Here is a 27422-nt window from a genome sequence, read left to right on the forward strand (position 1 = left end):
CTTGAAAGCAGTAGACACAGTCTTCCTATTGTTGCCATTCACAGATTTACTCATTCATTCTAAAAATACATCTTGAGAATCTTCTTGGTACCAGAAACTCTGCAAAACACTCTGTAGATACAGAAATAAATAGTATCAAATTGGCATTGGGGTATACAGAGATAAATATACCAATTTCTATTTGATATATATTTTTTTTTTCAATTTTATTTTTAAAAAAAAAATCACATGCTCCCCATCCTGAACCCTCCTCCCTCCCAACCTCCCCATACCATCCCCCTGGGCCTTCCCAGCGCACCAGCCCCAAGCATCCAGCATCGTGCACTGAACCTGGACTGGCATCTCGTTTCATACATGACATTTCACATGTTTCAATGACATTCTCCCAAATCTTCCCACCCTCTCCCACAGAGTCCATAAGACTGTTCTATACATCAGTGTCTCTTTTGCTGTCTCGTACACAGGGTTATCGTTACCATCTTTCTAAATTCCATATACATGCGTTAGTATACTGTATTTATGTTTTTCCTTCTGGCTTACTTCACTCTGTATAATAGTCTCCAGTTTCATCCACCTCATTAGAACTGATTCAAATGTATTCTTTTTAATGGCTGAGTAATACTCCATTGTGTATATGTACCACAGCTTTCTTATCCATTCATCTGCTGATGGACATCTAGGTTGCTTCCATGTCCTGGCTATTATAAACAGTGCTGCGATGAACATTGGGGTACACGTGTCTCTTTCCCTTCTGGTTTCCTCAGTGTGTATGCCCAGCAGTGGGATTGCTGGATCATAAGGCAGTTCTATTTCCAGTTTTTTAAGGAATCTCCACACTGTTCTCCATAGTGGCTGTACTAATTTGCATTCCCACCAACAGTGTAAGAGGGTTCCCTTTTCTCCACACCCTCTCCAGCATTTATTATTTGTAGACTTTTGGATCGCAGCCATTCTGACTGGTGTGAAATGGTACCTCATAGTGGTTTTGATTTGCATTTCTCTGATAAAGAGTGATGTTGAACATCTTTTCAAGTGTTTGTTAGCCATCTGTATGTCTTCTTTGGAGAAATGTCTATTTAGATCTTTGGCCCATTTTTTGATTGGGTCATTTATTTTTCTGGAGTTGAGCTGTAGGAGTTGCTTGTATATTTTTGAGATTAGTTGTTTGTCGGTTGCTTCATTTGCTATTATTTTCTCCCATTCTAAAGGCTGTCTTTTCACCTTGCTAATAGTTTCCTTTGATGTGCAGAAGCTTTTAAGTTTAATTAGGTCCCATTTGTTTATTTTTGCTTTTATTTCCAATATTCTGGGAGGTGGGTCATAGAGGATCCTGCTGTGATGTATGTCAGAGAGTGTTTTGCCTATGTTCTCCTCTAGGAGTTTTATAGTTTCTGGTCTTACGTTGAGATCTTTAATCCATTTTGAGTTTATTTTTGTATATGGTGTTAGAAAGTGTTCTAGTTTCATTCTTTTACAAGTGGTTGACCAGATTTCCCAGCACCACTTGTTAAAGAGATTGTCTTTAATCCACTGTATATTCTTGCCTCCTTTGTCAAAGATAAGGTGTCCATATGTGCGTGGATTTATCTCTGGGCTTTCTGTTTTGTTCCATTGATCTATATTTCTGTCTTTGTGCCAGTACCATACTGTCTTGATAACTGTGGCTTTGTAGTAGAGCCTGAAGTCAGGTAGGTTGATTCCTCCAGTTCCATTTTTCTTTCTCAAGATCGCTTTGGCTATTCGAGGTTTTTTGTATTTCCATACAAATTGTGAAATTATTTGTTCTAGCTCTGTGAAGAATACTGTTGGTAGCTTAATAGGGATTGCATTGAATCTATAAATTGCTTTGGGTAGTATACTCATTTTCACTATATTGATTCTTCCAATCCATGAACATGGTATATTTCTCCATCTATTAGTGTCCTCTTTGATTTCTTTCACCAGTGTTTTATAGTTTTCTATATATAGGTCTTTAGTTTCTTTAGGTAGATATATTCCTAAGTATTTTATTCTCTTCGTTGCAATGGTGAATGGAATTGTTTCCTTAATTTCTCTTTCTGTTTTCTCATTATTAGTGTATAGGAATGCAAGGGATTTCTGTGTGTTGATTTTATATCCTGCAACTTTACTATAATCATTGATTAGTTCTAGTAATTTTCTGGTGGAGTCTTTAGGGTTTTCTATGTAGAGGATCATGTCATCTGCAAATAGTGAGAGTTTTACTTCTTCTTTTCCAATTTGGATTCCTTTTATTTCTTTTTCTGCTCTGATTGCTGTAGCCAAAACTTCCAAAACTATGTTGAATAGTAATGGTGAAAGTGGGCACCCTTGTTTTGTTCCTGACTTTAGAGGAAATGCTTTCAATTTTTCACCATTGAGGATAATGTTTGCTGTGGGTTTGTCATATATAGCTTTTATTATGTTGAGGTATGTTCCTTCTATTCTATTTGATATAGAGTTAATTATAATATCATGTATTATCATTGATGCTGATATAAAAGTATAGACAGAAAATCCACTATTATGAAGAATGCTCCTTGAACCACTTTTTCAAAATAAAACCTGGCTGGAGAAGAAGATGGGGTGATGATTAGAGTGGTTGAATGAGGGGGAGGCAGGGTTTAAAACAGGAGATTTCTGGAGCTTGAATGTGTATCTGAAAGGAGGAAAAGTGAATGATGAAAGAGGATGTAATTTTTTATTTCCTAGTTGCTTCACAAAGTTTTGCCTTCTTCACTTATTTAGTAATTCTATAATGATTATTAATTATCAGTAATATTATTTTTCAATGTTAATTTATACTATATACTCTTCACAAGGATAAGACAATTTGTATTTAGGCACTTATCTGACATCTTTCCAATGTTACTGAGAGATCTTTGGGATATTTTGAATTCTCTTCAAATCTGGGTATTAGGCAGTGTCTGGACTCTGACATTTAGTATGAACAGATATTGTCACCTCTTAGATAATGAATAAATGTTCCAAATCTTCAACTCAAAAATATTCCCAATCTTTAAACATCTAGGTACTTTTTGAGGCCAAGACTGCGGTGACACTGTGAAAAACTGTCTCAAGGGAGACTCCCCACGTTTCCCTGCTGGGCATTTTCTGCCTCCACAGTGTCCTGGACTAGAAAATTTTGCCTTGGACTTCACTCCAGTTGAGAGGACATTTCCTTCTCTGGACAAACTTGTAACTTACACAGCATTAAGAATATTGTGCTAAAGATGAAGTAATGAGACTGTCAATCTCAAGAAATTAAGCCATAAAGGCTTCTTTCCTCATAGCTCAGTTGGTAAAGGATCCACGTGCAGTGCAGGAGACCTCGGTTCAATTCTTGGGTCAGGAAGATCTGCGGAAGAAGGGATAGGCTACCCACTCCAATATTTCTGGGCTTCCCTTGTGGCTCAGCTGATAAAGAATCTGCCTGCAATGTGGGAGACCTGGGTTCAATCCCTGGGTTGGGAAGATCCCCTGGAGAAGGGAAGGCCACCCACTCCAGTATTCTGGCCTGGAGAATTCCATGAACAGAATAACCTGGCAGCTACAGTCCATGGAGTCACAAAGAGTTGGACACGACTGAGCAACTTTCACTTTCACTTTGCTAAATGAGAAACCTATCTTCAGTGTGCTGAGAAGGTTGAGACTACTTGGATGCTGTTTATTTATAAGGAGAGAAAAAAGGAGTTTCTTCGTCATTTGGAGGGACTTTAACTTTCTACTAACTAAATAAATGAGGTCCTAATACTAGTACTTTTGATTTAAATATTATGCTTTGTAGAACCTTACTCACTGTTTTTAAATTCTGGAAATGGGTATGAAAACATTCCTGTCTTGAATTTCTATTGTGACATTTGAATTCTTTTGGGATTAAGGAATAAGGTGCCTAACAGAAGTGTCCGGAAGAGGTGTCATAGTCTTACTGAATTTAGCAAAAGTTCATACTGTTTTCAGCTTTCAACAGTGTTTTAAGTAAAGTAAAACTATCCTGACAGAAATATAAGTAAATATTTTGACTACCTTCCTCATCTGTATGATGTACCAAAAATTACATTATAAATGTTTGGAGGTGGTTAAATAGTTTCTCACAGTTGGCAATAATATGTCTAGTTGATATGAAGCAGATAGGTTCTGCTTGCTATCAAATGGACTTTCCACCTCTATGGAAGAATTTTACAAGGAATTCTTGAGCATTTGTAAACGTACTCATAGCTTTCATTTATTTCCACTGAAAAGTCTAGGTACAAAAATGAGGCATTTGGTATAGTTATCATCATGTTTATTATTGCCAAGACTGTAACTCTATTTACTAACAAGTATGGAAAATTCTCAAGTAATCACTGTTATAAGATAGAGAGGACTCAAGTACTGAAGGTTGGAAACATTCTGACTGCTCGCCCTTCCTTCTCCCAGAGTCAGTCTAGACCAGGAAACTTGGACACAGACGGCATGGTGGGAAGAACCCAGGGTGGAAAGGCACCGTTCCTTCAGTTCTGAGACACGAATCTCTGTCATTCGCTATCTTTTGTCATTTCCTAAGTGCAAATATCATGGCATCTGGTCCCATCACTTCATGGGAAATAGATGGGGAAACAGTGGAAACAGTGTCAGACTTTATTTTGGGGGGCTCCAAAATCACTGCAGATGGTGATTGCAGCCATGAAATTAAAAGACGCTTACTCCTTGGAAGGAAAGTTATGACCAACCTAGATAGCATATTGAAAAGCAGAGACATTACTTTGCCAACAAAGGTCCATCTAGTGAAGGCTATGGTTTTTCCAGTGGTCATGTATGGATGTGAAAGTTGGACTGTGAAGAAAGTTGAGCACCAAAGAATTGCTGCTTTTGAACTGTGGTGTTGGAGAAGACTCTTGAGAGTCCCTTGAACTGCTAGGAGATCCAACCAGTCCATTCTGAAGGAGATCAGCCCTGGGATTTCTTTGGAAGGAATGATGCTAAAGCTGAAACTCCAGTACTTTTGGCTACCTCATGCGAAGAGCTGACTCATTGGAAAAGACTCTGATGCTGGGAGGGATTGGGGGCAGGAGGAGAAGGGGACGACAGAGGATGAGATGGCTGGATCTCATCACCGACTCAATGGACATGAGTTTGGGTGCACTCCGGGAGTTGGTGATGGACAGCGAGGCCTGGCGTGCTGCAATTCATGGGATCACAAAGAGTTGGACAAGACTGAGCAACTGAACTGAACTAAAATGCAAATGAAAGATTAAGGCGAATCCAATTAGCTATCATTGTGTATGAATTCTTTTCATCTCATAAACAGACCCTTGCTAGTTAGATATAAGTATGAATATATAGGGCTTCCCAGGAGGCACTAGTGGTAAAGAACCCACCTGCCAATGCAGGAGACAGAAGACAACTAGAGTTTGGTCCCTGGGTTGGCAAGATCCCCTGGAAGAGGAAATGGCAACCCACTCCAGTATTGTTGCCTGGAGAATCCCCTGGACAGAGGAGCCTGGTAGGTTACAGTCCATAGGGTCTCAAAGAGACAAAACTGAAGCGACTTAACACACACACAAACACACACATAAATATAAAAAAAAAACTAGAGGGACACTTTTGGTTCTGCCGCTGGGAAAGTAGATGTGCAATTTTGGACATCCCCACGTTAGCAGACGGACTAGGAGTTGTAGGATGACCGTCCATAGGACCACCTGAATTGTACTGTGGCAGCATTGGAGGTGGGGTGGGTCGGTGAGGGGAGGTTGGAATGGATACTGGTTCTGGCATAGGAAACGTTCACATCTTGTGATAGTTAAAGATAACTACTGAAAATCTTTTAGAGACAATCCCCAATTTACAAACAGATTGTATTACGAAAGCTTACAACTGATGCAATGAAATTTGGGGATATATTTACTTCTGGGAACAGAATGATAGTAGGTTCTGAGAGTTCCAAGTCAAAATATGAAATTTGCTTTAATCTATCCTATATGTTGTGGTAAATGTTCATGATAGGAGAATAAAACTTTGAATCTACTTTTAAAGTGCTTCAGTTCTGTATGAGTAGTGAAGAATAAACATCCTCTGTATAGAGATTAAAATGATTCTTAAAACTTTGTAGTTTGTACATATGCATTTTTAACATCAATATTTTCTTGCATAAAAGTCCAATGTTGCCATTTCTTCCCAATGTTTGGACATCATGCATAGCTTTGTAGTTAAGGAAATGAGTTTGTTGAGGTTGGTTTGTCTTTTTTCTTTACAATTTTCATCAGACATGCATAGTTCTAATTACACAAAAGAGCAAGGTATAGAAAAGAATATCATTATTATCTTTTTTATTTTTAATATAAATTTATTTATTTTAATTGGAGGCTAATTACTTTATTGTATTGGTTTTGCCATGCATCAAAGTGAATCCACCACAGGTGTACACGTGTTCCCCATCGTGAACCCCCCTCCCACCTCCCTCCCCATACCATCCCTCTGGGTCATCCCAGTGCACCAGCCCCAAGCACCTTGTATCATGCATTGAACCTGGACTGGTGATTAGTTTCACATATTATCTTTTTTAAAGCAATATTAAGAAGATCAGTACCCTGAAGACTACATTCACCACTTCAAGTTTTTGTCTCTCTTTCATTGAACTCATGGAATTGAATTATATTTCTCTGAAATATATTTCCTTGGAAACTTCTTGAAATATTCTGCCTCTCTACTCCTTGTAAAGATATATTTTCCAAGAAAAATTTGATTTTCAATGGCTTCTAAGCACTGACATGTAACCTAGACCAAAGCATTTTCTTATCCTATATTCAAGCAGCACCATGGATCTCCTAGGGAGCAGCCTGGACTAATTAATGTTGTATTCAGAAGAAAGATAAGCAGCTAATTTTGTAATTTCTGGAAAGAAGCATAAGAATATACAGTGCCCTTCTTAATATTGAGGCTAATGATTTCAACCAGGCTTTGCCGTGGAACTTACATGAGTGGTTAGTGCCTAATTAAATGGACTCATAAGTCCTGAGCTATGTTCAGCATTTAATTCAATTGAGTAAATGTTCATTGACATTGTGGGACCAGGCACTGGTGCGAAGGATCAAGTGATGAAAAATGACAGACCCTTCTCAAGTAGCTCACTGCAGCCCGTAATTAAAATGCAGGAGATAAGAGGAGTAAGTGCGATTGTAAGTGTATGCTCAAGGAACAATGTGAGTACTGAGAAAAAGAAGAGTTGACTCTAAGAATGATCAGGTGAATAGAAGCTGAGCTGGAAGACCCACGAGGAATTCACTGTGAAGAAATAGGACATGGGTAATATTAGGCAAAATATCAGCATATATTGCTACTAAAACAGGAAAAAAGGTACAGACATGATCAGAGCACTCTGAAGAGTTTGAATGTGTGCCTACAGCATAAATATGCAAGAATGGAGGAAAGCAGCCTTATGGCAAAGGAGCTCAGGGCCTGGCAGGCTTTATATGAACCTGAGACATTTTCCTGGAGACTGTGAAATGACAGTATAGACTTTTAATAGAGAAAGAGACACAGTTCAATTTGCATTTTGCAAAGCCCGTCATCTCAGGAGAATGGTACATAGTTTAGATGGAGAAAGAACTCAAAAGTTAATAGGTTTTAGCCAAAAGTAAATACAACTTTTTTTTTCCTAGTGTAAGCCTGAAATAATGATATCTGATGTTATGATAACATCTCATGAAGGTAGCGCGAAGCATGCATGCTATCGTGTCTGACTCTTTGCGACCTCATGAACTGTATGGAGCCCACCAGGCTCCTCTGTCCATGGAATTTTCCAGGCAAGAATACTGGAATGGGTCCCATTTCCTACTCTAGGGGAATCTTCTCAACTCAGGGCTCAAACCCACGTCCCTTGCACCTCCTGCATTGTCAGGTGGATTCTTTACTACTGAGTCACCTGGGAAGCCCTTATGGCATAATGGTTTGACTTACATACACCATGAAATGATGCTCACAGTTAGTTTAGGGAACATCTGTCATCTCAAATAGATACAAAGTTAAGAAATAGAAAAGATTTTTGTGATAAGAACTCTTAGGAGTTACCTCTTACCATTGTTCGTTCATATATGACATACAGCCATATGAATTATATTTATCACATTGTACATTACAGCCTGGATATACCACATTTTGTTTATCCATCCACTGGTTGATGGAAACTTGAATTATTCCTGTTTGGGGCTATTAAAAAACAAAGCTACTGTGACACTTGAGTGCTAGTATTTGTGTGGCCATACGTCTTCCTTTCTCTTGGAGAAATGCCTGGTATTGAAATAAACCCATTGTATGGTAAATGTATATTTTTTATTTTTTAATAACCTGTTTTCCAAACTGTTTTCCAAAGTGGTTGACCATTTATATTTTGATGGCCAACATATGAGAGCTCCATTTTCTCCAAATTTCTATCAACACGTATCATGGTTAGTCTTTTTTTTTTTTTTTCCTAAGAAATAGTTGGTCTTGAAATTATGTGGAAAGGGATAGAAAAGGGAAAAGAAGAGTGACTATAGCCTTTTGTGTCGAAAGAACAAATAGTTCTCCTTCCCATCAAGTCACTTTTTTCCCTCCTGGATTCTTGGAAGATAATAGAACACAGTTTAGTCCCCAATAAGCTAACAGTTTAGTCTCCAGGAGACTAAGAAGGGACTACTCTTTCTGAGCTGCTGTTCATCTGTGAAGAAACTGTCAGTGGCTCATCAGAGTGGAAAATCAGCCCCTTGACAGCTGGCCAAGATCAGGACGTAACTTTCTTTTGTTTTCCATTCGACCATTCTCACCTATGATTCACCTACATGATTCAACAGGCCAATGGTGGTCCCTTCATAACTGTATAATTTTTTGCCTCCACATCTCTCTTCATTTTTATGAAAACATCTAGGTAGCCAGCTAGAAATGACTGGTAGTTTTTCTTCTGTTTTCCAAGATAGCTTAAAACAGTTCTTCATGGGCATCCTCACGAGGTTGTCGGTGAATAGAGGTGGAATTTCTACTGACCTCTACCCTTTGTGATTTCCAGAGAACTAACAATATCTATTGATTCTGCCTTCCCACTACCAAAACCTCATTTTGTTTGTTTGTCAAGTTCAATAATTTAATGTACTCAATGTTGGGTTTATCACCTCCCACCTTATTTCCTTTGTCTCTGCATTTTCATCTTCCCGCTATTGCCCACTCATCAGCCCAGCTCAGTTGCCAAACCAATTTTGAATTTCAGCCCAGAAATGATTTAAGAAGTTCAATCCTGCCCCCGCCTCACCAGCACTGTCAGATGGAGTGTCATTGTCATCTTCCCTTCTGGATATGTAGACATCAGAAGTGGTGCCCTAGGAATAATGTTCTGAGTTAGTCACTGAATTCCAATCTGCAAACCTGAATTTGACATGCATGTGCAAAGCAAGTTATCAGGCGATTTGATGACTGGAGAGATTTTTTTGAACTTGACAGAGCCAGGAGGTTGTTGACCAGTGTCCTGTGGGGGATACAGCTTGAAGTTTATCAGTCTTCTTGACTAATCTCAGGCTTCTTAGCCAATGTCTTCTCAGATATAATTAAGTCTTCATTGACTTTTTTATTTTTTTTAATGAAGCTGATAAAAATTCAATTAGTCAACTAGTTATTTTATTGGCATTCCCTGTGCTTGAATTAGGGGCTTCCCAGATGGCCTTGGTGGTAAAGAACCCACCTGCCAATACAGGAGATGTAAGAGACGTGGGTTCAATCCATGGTTGGGAAGATCCCCTGGAGGAGGACAGGGCAACCCACTCCAGTATTCTTGCCTGGAGAATCCCATGGATAGAGGAGCCTGGTGGGCTAGGGTTCATAGGATCACAAAGAGCTGGACACAACCAAAGCAACAGCCTGCCTGCATGCATGCTTTAATTATGATCTTGTGAGTATAAGTTTTGTATAGAAATCTTTTTTTAAAGGTCTTATTTTGTCATTCATTAAACTTAGTTTATATAATATGAGCACATATAAAAATTGGCGTAATTGCAATACTCTGTAATACAATGAAAGTGAATAAATATCATATATTTGTGTATAAGACTATAAGTGATTGTACAGTCATCTCTCGTGTTACTGTCCTCAGCCTCCACTGAGCAGCAAGGACCTAGACTGGAGAAATTGCTTCAGTAAACATTTTTGTCTGTATCCTAAACTATGGCTGAAATATCCTTTTCTACACCATCTCTAGCATATTCATCATTGAATATAACCTTCTAAAACATGAAGTTGCTCATCTGAACATACTTATCTCCATCCTCTAGTTTTTAACATGATATTCTCTAAATCTGAACTAAAATTATCCACCTACCAAGCTGTGCCTATCAAAATTCACTGCCCCACTTTATGCAACTACTATTTTGTTTCTTTGATGCTTTTTAAACCTTGCATAGTATCCTGGAGTTAGTCCAACCAGGTTACCTCCAAGGAAACACAGCCAATCTGCAAAACAATCTTTCTTTCACATCTTTCCATCTTACTCTTCTGCTCTCTCAACTCAACCTAAATAGTTTATTTAATTTTTATCATTCATGTAACATATGAATCAAATTATGAAACATCTGGATCAGGAAAACAAAGACTTATCACCGAACTTCAGATTATTAGAAACTAGATGTCAGGTTATATCAAGGAACAAGGAGGGCCTCTTGACTTGAGCTTCACATTCATGAAGAGCTCAAAAGTAGATTTTTGGGGTCATCTGTTCAGTTTAGTTCAGTCGCTCAGTCATATCCGACTCTTTGCCACCCCATGGACTGCAGCACACCAGGCTTCCCTGTCCATCACAAACTCCCGGAGTTTACTCAAACTCATGTCCATTGAGTCGGTGATGCCATCCAACCATCTCATCCTCTGTCGTCCCCTTCTCTTCCTGCCTTCAATCTTTCCCAGCATCAGGGTCTTTTCTAATGAGTCAGTTCTTCGTATCAGGTGGCCAGAGTATTGGAGTTTCAGCTTCAGCATCATCCTTCCAATGAATATTCAGGACTGATTTCCTTTAAGATGGACTGGTTGGATCTCCTTGTAGTCCAAGGGACTCTCAAGAGTCTTCTCCAACACCACAATTCAAAAACATCAGTCCTTCAGTGCTCAGCTTTCTTTATAGTCCAGCTCTCACATCCATACATGACTACTGAAAAAACAAAAGCTTTGACTAGACGGACCTTTGTTGGCAAAGTAATGTCTCTGCTTTTTAGTATATTGTCTAGGTTGGTCATAACATTTTTTTCAAGGAGCAAGCATCTTTTAATTTCATGGATGCAGGTCATCTGTAAATGAAGTTAAATCTGTAGCCACAGTGGTACAAGAGAAAAAGATGACACCACCTGACTTTAACCCATGCACTATTGCATTTTTAATAAATCTTTTGAAAACTGCTCCCCTAAATTCTACCTAGTATCTCAGGCTTGACTAATCAATTCTACCTCTGTTCTTCAATTTCCCCTATTTCATGTTAGACATAATTCCTCCTATGCATTCAATCTCTTTTCTCACAAGTCATATGATGCTGTGTATTAAGTTACCCAGTCACATGGTCAGTCCCCATCATATTTTGAGATCCTAGAAGACAGATGTATCTGATTCTTAAAGATCTTGGTCCTCTCCCACTTGTCTAGCCAATGTCCAACTCATAGATGATGCATAATATGGTTGACTCAAACTAGGGAGGACCAGGTGAAAAGGATGCTTTAAATAATGAAGTAGGAGGGTGATTAGTTATGAGCATGCTTGGGGAGACTGGAGAATTCTTTTAATTAGGAACACAACTCAAGCTATCTCTAGAAAAAGAGAAATACTCAGACAGTTAAGGGTCATCGGCAGTTATGAAGGGAATAAAGGCCAGAAGTAAAAGAAAGAAAGGGTTTTCAACTATAAAGAAAATAATTTCCTGAAGCTTTCTGCCTACAAAGCATTCTTAAGCCTTGTTATCAACTTTACAAAATGAGTTGTCAAAAAATATTCCTGGGCAGAAGAAATAAAACATTCCTCTCCATGGAGGAAATAAAACTCCAAAGGATATAGATTATTTGTGAAATTCTAAGAAATAAATTGTAAGACCCAGGGGAAACTGGCATGTATATGAATCTGTGAGACTTTTAAGTCCTTACATAAATTGCTGTAATTCATTCAACCCCAAAGTTTCAACTCTCTTTATAATTGTCCAACAGCCAGCTGAAACTCCCATGTAGCTACCTGACTGAGTTAAGATGCATTAAGCTGTCAGATTGGTTGTTTCCAGAATCTAGATTTTGCTTGTTAGGAGAATTGGGTCAGTGTCTGAACTTTGGACACAATATTTTAAAATGAAAAAATATGTTGAAAAACCAAAAAGATGAAGAAAAAATAAATAGCAAATCTGATGCATAGTTATTTTAATTATCAGAGCTCTATTAATTTTTGAATTTGTTTCTATTTATTTTGTCCATACTCAATTAATATTTTAATTTCTCTCCAATAATACTGAGATTTCTTGGTTGTTTGGGTTTCTGTGTGTTTGTCTGTGAAGCTTTGTCTTCTTTCTCTCATCATTTTTCGTTTGTTTTCTTTTTGGCTTGTGGTGTTTTAGTATTTTGAGTAGTTGTTTTTATTCTTTTAGCCACAGGCTATTTTGGGGGGAGTGGGATGCACTGTGCCTTGCATCACGTGGGATCTTAGTTCCCTGACCAGGGATGGAACCTCTGCTCGTTGCAGTGGAAGTGCAGAGTCTTAACCACTGGGCCAACAAGGAAGTCCCTTGTAGAGTTGTTGTTAAATCATTGATACTGGGATTCACTTTATTTGTAAAAATAAGGTAAGATTCAGTAATCTTCACAGTTTCTTCAATATTTAAAATACCATGATTCAACAATTTTATAAAAAATCATGAGATTAGGGGTTTTTTTAACTTGCTTTTTAAGTTATAGCAAGAGAGGGATAGGAGATATTTTCTTTTTTAGTGTGTCTTTTATAAATTCATGGCACAAATATGAATTTGAATATCTATCATGTTTTAATATGAATTTTAACGTGATAGAATTGCTTAAGACTTGGCCAACAACTGTAGAGTGAGAAAGGGTTGTAACATTGTGGGTTTTGAAAATACCCTACCAGCTCCAGCCCCGGGACGGTGCTGCGATGTTGGTTCCCATTACTCCCTGTGCAGTAGAGAGATGGAGTAGAGGAGGAGGATCTGTACACTCCCGGCAGGCAATGCGAGGGTCCACCTGGGGAGGCTTTGCTGGACTGGACGAATGGCAGGTGTCACAGAGATGGAGTGGCCACCTCTGAGAGTGTCCTTCAAGTGGGTTGGCGCAGTGCTGTGATGCTAAGTCACTTCAGTTATATCTGACTCTTTGTGACCCTTTGGACCAAAGCCCACCAGAGTCCTCTGTCCCTGGGATTTCCCAGGCAAGAATACTGGGGTGGGTTGTTGTGCCCTCCTCCAGGGGATCTTTGCCACCCAGGGATTAAACCCCGGTCTATTATGTCTCCTGCACTGACAGGCAGGTTCTTTACCACTAGCGCCACTTGGGCCGTAAAGCTGAGTAGTCTCAAATAACCCAAGGAAACCAAGAGACAAGGGGGTGGGGAAAAAGAGAGAAAGACAGGAAGGAGGGGACGAAGAAAAAGTGCAAAGAAGGAAGCATCTGGGAAGGAAGCAAAGAACAGAAGGAAAGAAGGAAGAAAGGGATATGGGGACACGTGAGATAAATGATATCTTTAAATCCACTTAGCAATTAAATACAGTGAAAATTTTTGTGATATAAAATTTTAATTCTCTTAATATTTACATTGGTAACATTTTTCATGGAAAAGTCTATTAATAAGTGGGGTGTAATTTGGAAAATCCTAGTGTAGACATGCAACAAACAAGTGTAGAAGAAAGAGGGTGTCAGATCATTATGAGAATATTCAGATTTACAGAGATTCTTAGGAATACTTCTGTGGTTGTTTCAATCCTAAAATTAGAACAAATTTGTAGCCAAATGACATCCACATCTTGGGAAACGTGGATTACACACACTCACTCCTACTCTTCTTATATTGTCCTCTGTTCTTTACCTCTCTGTAAACCTCACTGCGTCGGTGTTTAGTAAAAAACTGAGCACACTATTCATTTACTAAGCACAGATGTGTACTTTCCAATAATTAAAGAAACAGATCTTTTAAGAAGAAGCACTAGTAAAGATTAAGGCTAACCCAGCGCCTGACAACGACAGGTGTTCTTTAAAAAATTAAATGATTTGCGTTTTCTAGGTAATTTAACACGGTCCGTTTTTATGTATTAGGCAATGAAGTATTTATCCAAGCAAACCTTAAGTGCTCCCAATAAAGTTATTTTGCTCAATTGCCCTGGGGTGTCTCATATTCTAATGAAATTTGGGCCAAAAGGGAAGAGTATGTGAGTCCTAGAATTAACCAGACCCTGTTGAACAAAGTACATATCTTCCTTTTACTTTTTCTGCCTGTACGACATGTGTTGTTCATGCTTAATCCCTTATGTGTTCCTTCAATTTCTGAGAATTAATGAGGTGATAGCAACTGTTCATTATATCTTTCATTTTTCCATAGGTTTCAGTAACTCCCTTCTATCATGGTTTTTCAACTGTGTTAAATTCTAATGAAGAACACTGTAGAAAATAGTTTATATGAGAAAATAGTTGGTAGACTATGCTTTGTTTATAAAACGCTGACATGAAGTATTATGTGTGTGTATTGGGGGTGGGGGAAGGGAAACTAACCCAAAGTGATACTTGTTAATGACCTATATCTCTGTTTGCCAGTCCTCTGCAGATATTCAAGTAAAGCCCTATTTGACTTTCAAACACTTGACTTTGACCCAAATAATCAACAAGGAATGTGTTGTTGTTCAGTCACTAAGTCGTGTCCGACTCTTCAACCCCATGGACTGCAGCACGCCAGGTTCCTCTGTCCTTCACCATCTCCCGGAGCTTGCTATAATCCATGTCCATTGAGTCAGTGATATTATCTAATCATCTCACCCTCTGCCACCCCCTTCTCCTTTTGCCTTCAATCTTTCCCAGCATCAGAGTCTTTTCCAATGAGTCAACTCTTCGCATGAGGTGGCCAAAGTACTGGAGTTTCAGCTTTGGTGTCAATCCTTCCAAAGAAATCCTAGGGCTGATCTTCAGAATGGACTGGTTGGATCTCCTTGCAGTCCAAGGGACTCTCAAGAGTCTTCTCCAACACCACAGTTAAAAAACATCAATTCTTCCACGTTCAGCCTTCTTTATGGTCCAACTCTCATATCCATATATAACTACTGGAAAAATCATAGTTTGGCTATATGAAACTTTTTCAACAAAGTAATGTCTCTATTTTTTAACATGCTGTCTAGGTTTGTCATAGCTTTTTTCCCAAGGAGCAAGCATCTTTTAATTTCATGGCTTCAGTTACTGGCTGCCATCATTTTGGAGCCCAAGAAAATAAAATCACTTCTCCCTCTGTTTGCCATGAAGTGATGGGACTGGATGCCATGATCTTAGTTTTTAAGCCAGCTATTTCATGGGTTAACAGAAGTTATTTTTGAATTATAACATTTAACTTTACTAATTATGGAGCTTGAAGCTTACAAAATAGTGAAAAGAGTCCTAGCATCTCAGTCTTGAAGAAATGCACTTTTATTTTTTTTTAGCTGTATTTGCTGAATGTATTATTATATATTTAATTCAATTTATATATATGTTGCTTTACCCACTATATACTTTGATAAACCCTATATCTAAGAAAAAAATGAAGAGAAACAATTGCATGAGAACTCATTTCGCATCCAGCCTATATTGCACATCTCAACTACTGAATCAGTCGGCCTATCTCTCACTTTCAAACAGCTTCTGGTTTATGATCATCAAGCCACTTTCTGAGTATCTAATGGCTGTTTACTTGCTTGCCATTAGAGAAGAGTAAGTCAGGGTCAAGTAAAGTTCTCCTAAAGGAGATGAATAAAGTCCAAGAGTGAAGAAGAAAAGTAAGAAACATTGGGGAGGAGGAGAGTCCTATGAAAGGGTCAGGTGTTCACTTTGCTTCTAGGGTGTGTCTAATTTTTTATTCCAACAGAACTTTCTTGAGTCCCTTGCAAGGAACTAAAGCTTTTACTACCATCCAGAGGGGACTTCCCAGGTGGTGCTAGGGGTAAAGAGCCCACCTGCCAATGCAGGATGCATAAGAGACAGGGGTTAGATTCCTGGGTTGGGAAGATCCTTGGAGGAGGGCATGGCAACCCACTCCAGTATTCTTGCCTGGAGAATCCCATGGACAGAGGAGCCTGGCAAGCTACTGTCCATAGGGAGTGCCCACAGAGCATCCTTTAAACATGCTGAACACTTTCTCACAAGCATCTCTGCTCTTTCTCCCACCGTGCCTTACCTTCCCTTTCTTCTCTGCTTATACAAATTTTCCCATAGACCACTGGAAAGAATTTCTGGAAGAAAAAATTTCCTCTGAATTTATATAATGCTTAGCTGTCAGTCTCAGTGAGAAAGCATGCAGAAAAAGAGATCCTGCACATTTCATCATTTACTATTAATACATATGTAACCTTCTTGAATACATTTTCAGACCTCTTATAACCCCCTCTATTCATCATTAAAATAGAGTGAGATCTATGTAAAAACATGTTGGCAGGGTAAAAACGATGTCATGTTTGGGGAATGTTTTGTGTGTGGTAATTGATTGTACTTAGGTTAGGTGTTTGCTTAATTTCCTCCCAATTCAGCTATGATGATTTACATCCTGGTCATCTAATATGCTTTCCTATATGATTTTCTTATTGCCTCAACCTAATTAAAAGTATATTCACTTTTTCTGATATGACAGTAGTGTTCATTATAGAAAATACTGAAAACACACCAAGTGTAAAAATGGGGGGAAAAAGTATAAAGTCATAACCAGAAAATAATCACCAAAGCAAGAGATAACCACTAAATAATATTTTTTACTTTATGTCATATATATATGACAATTCTTACATAGGCATCTTTATACACAGTTTTGTTCAGTTATCCTATGGATATTATTAGTCCTCGGCTGTATTTTTGCATCCTGAGATGTAGCCATAGTATTTTGACCCCTGTGGTGTCTGGCTAAGCACACAGCACTTGGCCTTGGGTATCAAATTTTCAGTAAGTGAACTTTGTCCACAGAATGGCTTAAAGCCCTTTATGATGGTGTAAGTATACAATTGTTTAGAACAGACCTGGTGACTTGACTGGTTTCCTCCCAGTGGGTTGGAGCCCTGCCCCTAACCCGGACTCTCCCTTTTTCCTTTCCTTTTCCCTGTAGTTCGTGGCTCAGCCCAACTGTCAACAACTGCTGGCGTCTCGCTGGTACGACGAGTTCCCCGGCTGGAGGAGACGACACTGGGCCGTGAAGATGGTGACGTGTTTCATAGTAGGACTCCTTTTCCCCGTCTTCTCTGTGTGCTACCTTATAGCTCCCAAAAGCCCCCTCGGACTCTTCATCCGAAAGCCATTTATCAAGTTCATCTGCCACACAGCGTCCTATTTGACTTTTCTGTTCCTGCTCCTGCTTGCCTCTCAGCACATCGACAGGTCAGACTTGAACAGGCAAGGTCCACCACCAACCATCGTCGAGTGGATGATATTACCGTGGGTCCTGGGTAAATGTGATACTATAGAAAACTATAATGCAAACGTGTTGCTACCATAGAATTGTGTTGCTCAGAAAAGAATATTCATTATAGTTGGGGACGCGGGAATGTTTAAAACAGGTTCCAACCATTGTAGCGCCAAGGTCTAATCCCCAAAGCTAAATGAAGATTTCACAAGCTGTGATGGACCTGTCTCCAAATGCCACCTATGAAACATAACTTTAGGTTTGAGAATTATAGATTTTAATAATTATGAAACCTGAAGTGGCTGATTCTCTGGGTTGTTTTGGAGATTTTGGGGGGGGGGAGATGTTTGTCTTCTGGTGGCTCAGATGGTAAAGAATCCGCCTGCAATGTGGGAGACCTGGGTTCAGTCCCTGGGTTGAGAAGATCCCCTGGAGAAGGGAGTCTTCTAAAGACTTTCAAAATGTCTCATTAAATAATCATTTTAATGTGTTAATTTTCTTAACAAATTTGTTGTTGCTGTTGAGTCAGAAAGTCGTGTCCAGCTCTTTTGTGACCCCATGGATTGTAGCCTACCAGGTTCCTCTGTCCATGGGATTTCCCAGGCAAGAATACTGGAGTGGGTTGCCATTTCCTTCTCCAGGGGATCTTCCTGACCCAGGGATTGAACCTGAGTCTCCTGCATTGGCAGGTGGATTCTTTACTGCTGAGCCACCTGGGAAGCCCTCTTAACAAATACACCTTCTAAAAGTACAAATCACTCTGAAGAATTAGTGTGAACTGTACATAAAGGAACCATAACCATTTAAAAAAATCCACCCCTTTAAGTTTATCTTTGAAACTACATAGTAAATCAGAATAATAGGAAATTAAACAATAGGACATCTTCCTATCTCTGTTCTTTCCAAAAGAAAGAAATTGGTTTTGGATCTGCAACAAATCATGGTAAGGTAGAAAACTTCAAAAACAAAAACCTTGTTTCCCTTTCCTCCTGTTATGGTAGCCATGGTTAAAATTTTAATTTTAATTATTCTTCCTTCTCCTACTGTGTTTTGCTGAGAAATTGCATTTTGTCAGTTTAGCTCATCATTTTAAACCTCTCTGGTAGCATATCCATGTCAGCACTAGTAATTAGAAAATATGTGACAAATTTAATGATTTACTATCTCAGAAGATCAGTTTGGGTCAGCTGTCAAAATAGCTGGAGAGACTGTAAAATGAGGAAAAGGCAGGGAAAAAAAGTGTCTGAGTCAAGATAGATATGCCTTTTAAAGGTTACAAATACTGTAAGTACTAACAATAACAAAAGTTCTTGTATACCTGTGATGGATTCATTTTGATATTTGGCAAAACTAATACAATTATGTAAAGTTTAAAAATAAAATAAAATTTAAAAAAAATAATAAAAAAATTAAAAAAAAAGTTCTTAGGAACAAGATTTGATGTTTTACAAATATTACTAATTAAAAAACCCTTCTAAAGTGAACTTTAAAATTAAGTACATTCGCCTTAATCTGAAATAATGTTTGATCTTGCTCAAGTTAGAAGGAAGGTTTAGTCTGTAAATGTATTTTTGAATAAAAATAATTTTGACACAGTAACTGATATTAAGTATAAAATGACCCTCCCTGTATCCATTTAAATTAAATATCTCACAGTAGGAATATGTTCTTCATTGGGTTTCCTTCATAGAAAATTTCTTGGGAACAATTTGCAGGGAAGCTTTTAGAGGTTAAATTTCCCACTGTGTGTAACATATTGAATGTCTAAAAATCCTGGTGTCCCAAGTGAAACACAGAATACTTCACTTTGAAAAATGGTGTCGATAAAATGCAACATAGGTAGATATAGCATTTCTAATCTCTTCTTTAGGGAGTCAATGAAAATATGTATTGTACTTTCTATGGGGTGAGGACTGTACAAGGTAATAGTGAAACAACAAAAAAAATTTTTTAAGTAAGAAAAGAAAATATTCGTTCCCTTTACAAAGGTTAACTTTTACTGAAGAAATGGATAGTAAACAACCAATGACGTATGTGTATACTATCAGAAAATGGTAAATAATATAAAAAGTAGAAACTCCAAACTTTGAATAATTCATACAAGTAAAACAGTCATTGGCTGCCTTCTACATGCAAAACTTGTAACAGAATTTTCCATGAAAATTGGCTAGAAGAAATCATCTCCAAATTACAGCTGAATGGTTAAATAAGGTATACATTTAATTGTGAGAATTACAATTACAGCCAAAAGAAATAGCTGCTAACGGCAGCCTTTTCTTAAGATATCCTGACTACAGTGAGTTAATTTATATGGAATTTTTAGGATGAAAAGAGATGTTCTAGAATAAAAGAGAAATACATATGAATGATCATCTTGCTTAAATAGCAGAGCATGAGAAAAAGAATGCTTCTGTTTCAAATAGATCTGTCAAAACAGTTATATTATTCATCAAGCCTGGTGAATTCTGAGTGCCTCGTATCTGAGACTGAGTTCTAAGAGTTTTGCTAGCTTCATGAGTATAAGGCATGTTCTCCATATTATTTGGCTGTAGAAGAAAAAGCACCAGATTTGAATATATGTCCAAGTTTTATCACTAAGAGACTACAAAATTATGGGTGGTCACACTCTCTCGGGATTTTGTATTTTCACCAATAAGACGAAAAGATTCACAGTGATAACGTTTAAGTCCCATTTTATCCTACTATCCTGTGCTAGGGACCTATCATTATTAGCGCAGAGAAAATTGATCTTTTCTTTGGTGGGGAGAGGGGGAGGATAGAGAGAGGAGGACTAAGACAGCAGGGTAGGGATCCTTTAATTTTGTACCAAAAGTGTGGTGGACACAAAAGGCATGGTTTAATTTGATGACTATGCTAATGAACATTCTGAATTGCCTTGCTCAGTCTTGCTGTCTGATAAGTTGAGTAACTGACTATATATTGCATGGTCCCTAAATTGTAAGGCTCTAAGTTTCTAATAACAAGACTGAGGGACTTACTTATAAGACTGTGGCTTGTAACTGTTTCCCTCATCATGTTAATTTTCCCAATGACTGACTGAAGCTCTCTGCTTCAATTTCTCAAGTCTTCCTGAACCAACTTAGGTTTTCAACTGATGTCGCCTCTGTGAGCTATTTGCTTTGTGAAGAAATATTTTTTCATTTTACTATTCTTTCCTTCCAGTTTCAGATGTTTCCCAGACCTATGATACAGTAGTTTAAAGGAAATGATGAGTTTGATACCTCACGTTTCACTTACCTTGACAAAAAGACTTTTGCTTTCCTTGTTTCTATCATAAATTTTCATTTTTTCTAAATAGAGAATTCTTCTAACTTTAAAGTTTATCCTCCCAAATCCATCCTTCAAGGGATGAAGAAGTATGGTTTTTGCTTAGGAATTTCTATTTGATATACCCTGCTGTGTTTCAAGGGTAAGAACTTACACAACATTATAGCTCCAGATATCTTGTGATTTGGTAGCATGGCAGAATAATGTTTCTGTGTCATTTTCACTATCTTTCCTGTTGAAGTTCAACATCTTTTTGACTATATAAATTGAAGTCTATTGCGTTTGATATCTTTGGAAGACAATCTACAATGGTCCTTCTGTCCTTTCACTGTGGTGTCACTGATAAATTGTAGCTCATTTCCTGCAACATTTTTCGAATTATTTTTCCTTCAGACATTCTTGTATCAACACTTCTTTTCTCTTGTCAAATAACCTCTAGAGATCTTCTCACACGTGTTTCCTGCAGGATGAACTTTAGCATATGAAGCAAAGAAATTTAAAAGCCTGATACAGAATAAAACTTATGATTCTGGTCATCTTGAGATATACAGTTTTAAGCAACAGAGAAAACTAATCAGATAATTCAGCTAGAACTCTCTCAATAAAAAGGTAGATTATAGACAGATGGACATCAGTATATTTCTCAGATTGTCAAATGACCCATTTGAGCTAGAGTAAAATGCAAAACAAGTTTCATCCTGCATGCACATGGCCTGATAACAGAGCTATGCTTTTCAACTGTCTAGAGAGAAAGTATCACTGGGAAGACCGTGATGGATTAAAAGAAGCCTGGGGTCAGATTAAAGACATGGCTACTTCTATTTTCTGTTGTGTCATGATCCCAAGGATCTTACTTTATTAAGAGTTTGATTTTAACAATGTATTAATAATACTAAGGAAAGGGAATGAATATGATATTCATATGGGAAAGTCATTTTTACACAGAATTTAAATGCAAGGTAAATATAGCATATTATATGTAGAATACATATTTTGAGAATTCATCTAAGTTATAGCAGAAGTTTTAACTCAGATGTCACTTGTTTCTAGAGATAATATGGAGTAAAATGTGAAAAAAAATGAATGCTAATTTTTAAAGCCTTCCCAAAACTAACTTGAATTTTTTCACAGAATCCATTATAACTAAATTGTAACAATCAAATTTCTGCCATAGCTTATTCCCCTGCAAAAAAAAAAAAAGTGTTTATATATGTGAAATATCCAGATGTCGACATGTTATATCTTAGCAAAATGAAATTATGAAATTGATAACACTTTTCACAAAAGAAGTAGAATGTTAATGAAAGCTATCATATTAATAAAGCAGGAAATGCCTTGTTTCCAATGAGAAAATAGAAATGGCTGCTGAAGTGACTTATTATTATGTGTATGCTTAAGAATATGCCATAATTATGTAGCACACAAATCTGTGCACACTGAGCTTGATGAGAAGGGTGAACCAAGGAAAAGTTATATCAGGGGAAGAAATCTGAGCTCTGTTAAAAATAGCTTCTAGTGAATTTCTAGGCGTAAATTAAGGATTGCTCATAATATCCAGATTATACATCTTGCCTATAATACATACTTATTTAACAGTTTTTCTGCAACAGAATTGGCCTCTTATTTCCCTCATCTACTTTATATTTTTATCTTTTGAAGTGTTGATATTTAAAAATCTGAATATTTCAACAAGGCCTGACAAATTGAAAATGTGAAAAGTTGTGATCACATTTGCATCTAGATAAAGACTCATAGAGACAAACAATCCTGTATACTTTATTACTTATGACTATTTCTTCATCTTCTAATAGGCATTAAGATCACATGGCTTCAGATACTCGTACTTTCAGCCTTTCCCCTGAATTATCTATCTGCTCAAAAAGCCCCCCAAATCCAGAATTATAAGGAACACGACTATAGTCTTTCCCCACTCTGTCCCTTCACAACGTACTCTAACCACCTCATTAAACTAGCTGCAGACACATAGAGACACTCAAACACAGCTGGAGAACATCTGTTCATTCATTTAAAGGGATATTTTAATTTTCAGGAAAACCAGATATTCATTGCAGTAGGGCATAGAATGGAGAAGGCAATGGCACCCCACTCCAGTACTCTTGCCTGGAAAATCCCATGGATGGAGGAGCCTAGTAGGCTGCAGTCCATGGGGTCGCTAAGAGTTGGACACGACTGAGTGACTTCACTTTCACTTTCATGCATTGGAGAAGGAAATGGCAACCCACTCCAGTGTTCTTGCCTGGAGAATCCCAGGGATGAGGGAGCCTGGTGGGCTGCCGTCTATGGGGTTGCACAGAGTCAGACACGACTGAAGTGACTTAGCAGCAGGACATAGAATCCTCATTTTCCTGTTTAACTGTGAGGAAGAAATTTTTTATTTTATTTTATTTTTAAACTTTACATAATTGTATTAGTTTTGCCAAATATCAAAATGAATCCGCCACAGGTATACATGTGTTCCCCATCCTGAACCCTCCTCCCTCATCCCTCCCCATACCATCCCTCTGGGTCGTCCCAGTGCACTAGCCCCAAGCATCCAGTATCGTGCATCGAACCTGGACTGGCAACTCATTTCTTACATGATATTTTACATGTTTCAATGCCATTCTCCCAAATCTTCCCACCCTCTCCCTCTCCCACAGTCCATAAAACTGTTCTATACATCAGTGTCTCTTTTGCTGTCTCGTACACCGGGTTATTGTTACCATCTTTCTAATTTTAAGGTCACCTTTACCAAGATTTATCAAGAGTAACACAGTAAAATCTCAAACAAATTCACATACATGTAAATTGTTATTTGTGCACATTCTATTGCTGACCAAATGACTTCTTTATTGGAGAGAAAATTAAGTCCTTTGGGTCACACATGCAATAGAAATTTGATGCACCAACAGGTGAAATCTACAGGACTTGGGAGAATGTTTGACAACGTGGTTCTGATGGTTCAAGGAAAGAAAGGAAAAGACGGGAAAAGAGGAGTACTTGGAAATGAATGAGGGTCAGAGTAAAAGACTACAGGGAAGGTGTAAGTGGTTTCAATTAGTTCAGAATAATGATAATATAATAGTAACAGTAGTAATGATGATAATAACAGTAGAAACCAAAAAATTAGGCACTGTGCTAAGTGATTAAAATGTAAGATCTCATTTGAACTTCATAGTCACTCCACTTCATTTAGTAATTATGAATGATGTTATTAATAGTATCTCATTTCTCAGAGAGGAAAGTGGTTTAGAAAAGTTAGATAACTTTCCCAGGATCAAGGAGCTGACAAATGGTAGATACTACATTCCAACTCTGGGCTTCCCCTGTGGCTCAGCAGTAAAGAATCTGCCTCTGATGCTGGAGCTGCAGCTTCAATCCCTGGGTTGGGAAGATCCCCGGGAGGAGGGCATGGCCACCCACTCCAGTATTCTTGCCTGGAGAATCCCATGGACAAAGAAGCCTGGTGTGCTATAGTCCATGGGGTTGCAAAGAATCAGACATGACTGAAGCCACTGAGCAGCACAGCACATTCAAACTCTAGGTAGTCTAACTCCAGAGCTTTCTTGATCCTCTTAATCCTCCTCTGCCCTTGGAGTGTGAGAAAGTGAAAGTGAAAGTCTCTCAGTTGTCTCAGACTCTTGGCGACCCCATGGACTATATAGTCCATGGAATTCTGCAAGCCAGAATAATGGAATGGGTAGCCATTCCCTTCTCCATGGGATCTTCCCAGCCCAGGGATTGAACCCAGGTCTCCCACATTGCAGGCAGATTCTTTACCAGCTGAGCCACTAGAGTATCAGAAGTAGAATTCAAAGAGTCAAAAATAGTCCGGGAACTCAAGTTTCCAAATATAGACATTTTCCCCTACTTTCTCTGCCTCTGTTTGCTAACTTAAGTCTTTACGCAGGTCAAATCTGAGAGGACCATGTTTCTGATCTTTTAAAGAGGCCACACTCTTTAAGATATATACTTGATATAATTCACTATTGAAAGTCATGCTTGTTAATATAGCAAATTTATCACTATCACATTAGCATTACTTGTATTTCCATCTCCACAGCCCACCGGTACTCGAAAACCTGTGCATTATAAGTGGTTCCCTAGTACTGACCGAAGCAATCTATTCTGGAAAGAAAGAACAAAGTCCTTTGCTGTGACCTTGAGCTGTTTGTTTTTTAGTTTCCATGTTCACTTGCTAAGTCCTGAAGTTAAATTTCCTAGCTTCCAGGGATATCATTAATTTTTTAAAATTTTTGTTGGAGTTTAGTTGCTTTACAATGTTGTGTTATTTCCTGCCATACAGCAAAGTGAATCAACTGTCGGCTATATGTATACATATCTCCCCCTCTTTTTTGGATTTCCTTCCCATTTAGACTACATAGCATTGAGTAGAGCTTCCTGTGCTATGTAATAGGTTCTCATTAGTTATCTATTTTTAAATCTTTCATTGGTTTATGTATGTATGTATGTGTGTGTAGGGAGTTTTCAGGAAATGTAAAGATAGAGATTTCTTTTGTACATAATTGTTTTAAAAATAGAACTTTACTGTAAGTGAAATGTGGTCATTTTCATAGTGAAAAAATCAGTAACCACTCATTAGAAAATATTTATTAAGTGACTACTGTCACTCATTGAAAAGGTGACGAGGAATATTTATTGTTTTTCCAGCTATATAAATATCTAATGCTTTAGTTATCATGAAAAATTTTAAATTAAACAGAAATCCTATAAAATGTCTAATACTACATTGACAGAAACATTTTACTTGATTTTTAAATTACAACATTTGTGTCATAAACAGACAAGGTAGAATTCTAAAGTTCTACATTTTTTATATCTTAATCTGAAACTAACATATTATTGTTCTTTGGCACAGTTTCAAAACATGTACTTTCTTAACTGTATATTCCTGATTTTTTTATCTAAATGTTGAACTGATGATATCAAAACTATACTAATTTAAGCATTTTTAGATGCCTTCAAACTAAGCATATTTAATTATTGACTGTCCTTTTAAATTGATATTTTTTTGAAGTGTGTGGTATGCTGACTATTCAGAAAACTAAAATCATGGCATCTGGTCCCATCACTTCATAGGAAGTAGATGGGGAAACAGTGGAAGCAGTGTCAGACTTTATTTTGGGGGGGCTCCAAAATCACTGCAGATGGTGATTGCAGCCATGAAATTAAAAGACGCTTACTCCTTGGAAGGAAAGTTATGACCAACCTAGATACCAACGAAGCTCCGTCTAGTCAAGGCTATGGTTTTCCCAGTGGTCATGTATGGATGTAAGAGTTGGACTGTGAAGAAAGTTGAGCACCGAAGAATTGATGCTTTTGAACTGTGGTGTTGGAGAAGACTCTTGAGAGTCCCTTGGACTGCAAGGAGATCCAACCAGTCCATTCTAAAGGAGATCAGTCCTGGGTGTTCATTGGAAGGACTGATGCTGAAGCTGAAACTCCAGTACTTTGGCCTCCTTATGTGAAGAGTTGACTCATTGGAAAAGACCCTGATGCTGGGAAGGATTGGGGGCAGGAGGAGAAGGGGACAACAGAAGATGAGATGGCTGGATGGCATCACCGACTCGATGGACATGAGTTTGAGTAAACTCTGGGAGTTGGTGATGGACAGGGAGGACCGGCACGCTGCCATTCATGGGATCGCAAAGGGTTGGACACGACTGAGCGACTTAACTAACTAACTAACTATGCTGACTATAATTGTAATAGATGAATTTTTATGAAAAGTTCAGATTTTGAATTCTCCCCTCTGTTGACTGATTCAGAAACTTCAGAGATCTTTAAACACAAAAATATTAAGGAACAATTCTAGGAGTCAAATTTTATGCAGACTTTTTAAAATTTCAGATTTCAGCTTTAGGGAGGAATTGAGACTCATTAGATTCTAAACACCTATGGTTTTACTTCTTCCAACCACTCTCCCCAACACCCTACATTAAATATCTTTTCCGTTTCCCTTAACTGTATGTCTAGGTGATATTCATCAATTTCCTGAAATTTTGAGTTATTAAAAAGTAGTCCCAGTTCACTTTAAAACATGAATCTTACCATCAGTTTAAAGTTCTCTTCCCAACAAAGGCTTAACAACAGGGCTCAAAGGACCTGAAAACACTGATTTTTTTGCTCGTCCTTCAAGCCCAACACTGGAGGGACCTAGGCTTTTTCTATTCTCTCCATTCCTTGGTTTCTGCAGGTGAGACGGATGGCAGAAAATATTTGTTCAAAGTCTCCTTTGCCTCCCTGGTATCCTGGCCACAGCTCTTTCCTTGTTGGTTGTCTGCATCTCTAGCTGATCCTGAGTGGCCTATATGACAGGTCTTGACCCTCTGACTCTCCTGATAGGTCCATGAGCATTCCTCAGATGGCCCTGTATACATAGTTCTCCAAGATCCAGCTCTTCCTGACATCTTCCAGTTGGTAAACTCTCGTAGTCCCTTTAGGAGTCCTGTGACCCTAACAAGGACAGGAGAGCAAGTTAGCAAAAGCCTGGTTTCTTCCTGCGGTGCGTGCTGGCTCCCCAGTAGATT

The 27422-nt window shown here is 38.1% G+C and overlaps 1 protein-coding gene across 6 annotated transcripts in view; it reads left to right on the forward strand.

Moving 5' to 3' along the window:
* The window catches only part of TRPC4 (transient receptor potential cation channel subfamily C member 4), a 211515-nt gene that overhangs the window by 136000 nt on the left and 48093 nt on the right, over positions 1–27422 (forward strand). For 4 of the 6 annotated variants that reach the window (XM_086329274.1, XM_086329273.1, XM_086329275.1 and 1 more), the window contains one exon: positions 17290–17626. The exons of the other annotated variants lie outside the window; for them this stretch is intronic. In XM_086329274.1, coding sequence (XP_086185400.1) covers positions 17290–17626 — 337 coding nt within the window. The remainder of the gene's footprint in view (positions 1–17289; positions 17627–27422) is intronic. 6 annotated transcript variants of the gene reach the window in all.

The sequence above is a fragment of the Bos grunniens genome, chromosome 12 (genome assembly GCF_055505025.1).
Source record: "Bos grunniens cultivar Pamir isolate PY7600 chromosome 12, Bosgru_T2T1.0, whole genome shotgun sequence".
Lineage (NCBI taxonomy): Eukaryota > Metazoa > Chordata > Mammalia > Artiodactyla > Bovidae > Bos > Bos grunniens.